General features: G+C 50.2%; 1 protein-coding gene across 6 annotated transcripts in view; it reads right to left on the reverse strand.

Annotated features, from left to right (window-relative positions):
• Nucleotides 1-1,849, reverse strand: part of Dzip1 (DAZ interacting zinc finger protein 1) — a 53,415-nt gene that overhangs the window by 28,342 nt on the left and 23,224 nt on the right. For all 6 annotated transcript variants that reach the window (XM_031360924.1, XM_031360923.1, XM_031360925.1 and 3 more), the window contains one exon: nt 51-191. In XM_031360924.1, coding sequence (XP_031216784.1) covers nt 51-191 — 141 coding nt within the window. The remainder of the gene's footprint in view (nt 1-50; nt 192-1,849) is intronic.

Raw genomic sequence — 1,849 nt, forward strand, 5'->3', positions numbered from 1 at the left:
CCCCCGCAGTGCAGTGCAGACCCCCGCGGTGCAGACCCCCCCAGCCGTACCTGCTGCTTCTGACTAATGATCAGCTCGTTCTGCTCTTGTAGTTTCTGGCCTAACTCTTCTACCCGCCTCTTGTAGAAGACATTATCTGCACTTAAATCTTTCATCATTGAGCTTCGAAGCTTCTCTATGTGTGACAGGAGCTGGGAAAACAACCAGGAAGCGCATCAGCCTGCAAGCTGTGCCGGTCTTAACGTTTTTGCTGGTTTTATGTGGTCTCTGTTCACCAAGTGACTCAGAAAAATCTTCCGTCAGTACATGTCAAGCCCCTGGCTGTACTCGACTTCACCTCTTCCAGGGAGATTATGATATGAGACAGATAAAGGGGACCAGGTGGGCAGTTGAGTCAACTGGAGCACATTCCACACATAAAATAATACACAGCTGCTTGGTGATTTAGGATAAAGGTGTCTCTCCCAGAGCCCTGGTGTCACCTCCATGGTGAACTTCTCATACAGCCCTGTCCCCTGCCCTCACATCTACATGTAACACCGTAACACGCTAGTTCTGGCAACTTCCGAGAGGTCATTTGATTCAATTTACATTGCCAACAATCAGCATATCCCCTGGTCTATAAAGGAAGGAGCTTGGGAAAGAGGGAGAAGCAGCGAGGAATGGATGGGAGCGGTAAAGCATCTTTAGAGACTAGAGGATTACACTCTCGTTACTCTTCTTCCTTCATGTGCACAGTCTGGGTGTGCACGGGTGTGGGTGCGCAGTCATGTAAGTACACACTTGTGTGTGCTGAGTCCATACATGTGTGTGAGTGCACAGTCATGTAAGTACACACTTGTGTGTGCCGAGTCCATGTAGGGCAAGGCTGACACCGTGAGTCTGCCACATTGCTCCTTTCCTCCCTCCAAGTCTCAGCTGCCTTCTGAGGCTGAAATCACAGTAGGCTACCACGTCCCCTAAGCATTTACACAGGTTCCGGGTCTCTGACCTGCTGTCCTCTTGGATGTGTGGCAATTCTTTTAATCACCGAGCCAACCCCTCAGCCTATGTGATGGTTAATCCTGTAAACTTAATGAGATTTCGAGTCACCATGGAAATGGACTTCGAAGTCCATTTGGGTGGGAAGGCCCACCTTGAATGTGGGTGGCCCCATCCTGTAGAAGCGGTCCTGGACTGACCCAGAAGGGGGAGGGGTCCTGAGTACTGATGGCCATTTCCTTTTCTCTTGACTGTGAGGTGTGATATAATGAGCTGCAGGGAGCTCTTGCTTCCCCCACTTCGCCACTGTGGTGGGCTATACCCCCAAACTGTGAACCGGTGCAAACCGGTCGCCATGCTGCTATTGCCATGCACTTCATCACAATGGCACATAAAGTCACATGGAGACTTGATGCCAAGGGAGATTCTATCCTGGACGAGGACTCAGGAAAAACTCGCTCCTGATCATTCAGGGAATGCCCTGGTAAGGCAGTGTTAGTGCTTGCCAAAACGGTGGCAAAGAAAAACAAAACAAAACAAAACTGAGGACAGTGTGCATCTAATGCTGGATGTGGAGAGAGAGGGTGGGCTGGTCAAACTCGGGGAAGCATCTGTCCGGTGTGAGGGTGTGAGCATCCACACGGGCACAGGCATCTGTGTGCTGTGAGGGTGTGGGTGTCCACATGGGTGCATGTATCTAAATAGGCCAGGGATGTCTGGAGCTGGGAACAGGCAGCTTTAAGTTGCCTCATACAGAAGCTGGGAACTGAACTTGGGTCCTCTTAAGGCAGCTATGACTGTATAGTAAGATCCTGTCTCAAGGCAGAACAAATCCTAGAGTTCTCAATACTTTTACATGGTTGGAAGA

The sequence above is a fragment of the Mastomys coucha genome, unplaced genomic scaffold (assembly GCF_008632895.1).
Source record: "Mastomys coucha isolate ucsf_1 unplaced genomic scaffold, UCSF_Mcou_1 pScaffold9, whole genome shotgun sequence".
Taxonomy (NCBI): domain Eukaryota; kingdom Metazoa; phylum Chordata; class Mammalia; order Rodentia; family Muridae; genus Mastomys; species Mastomys coucha.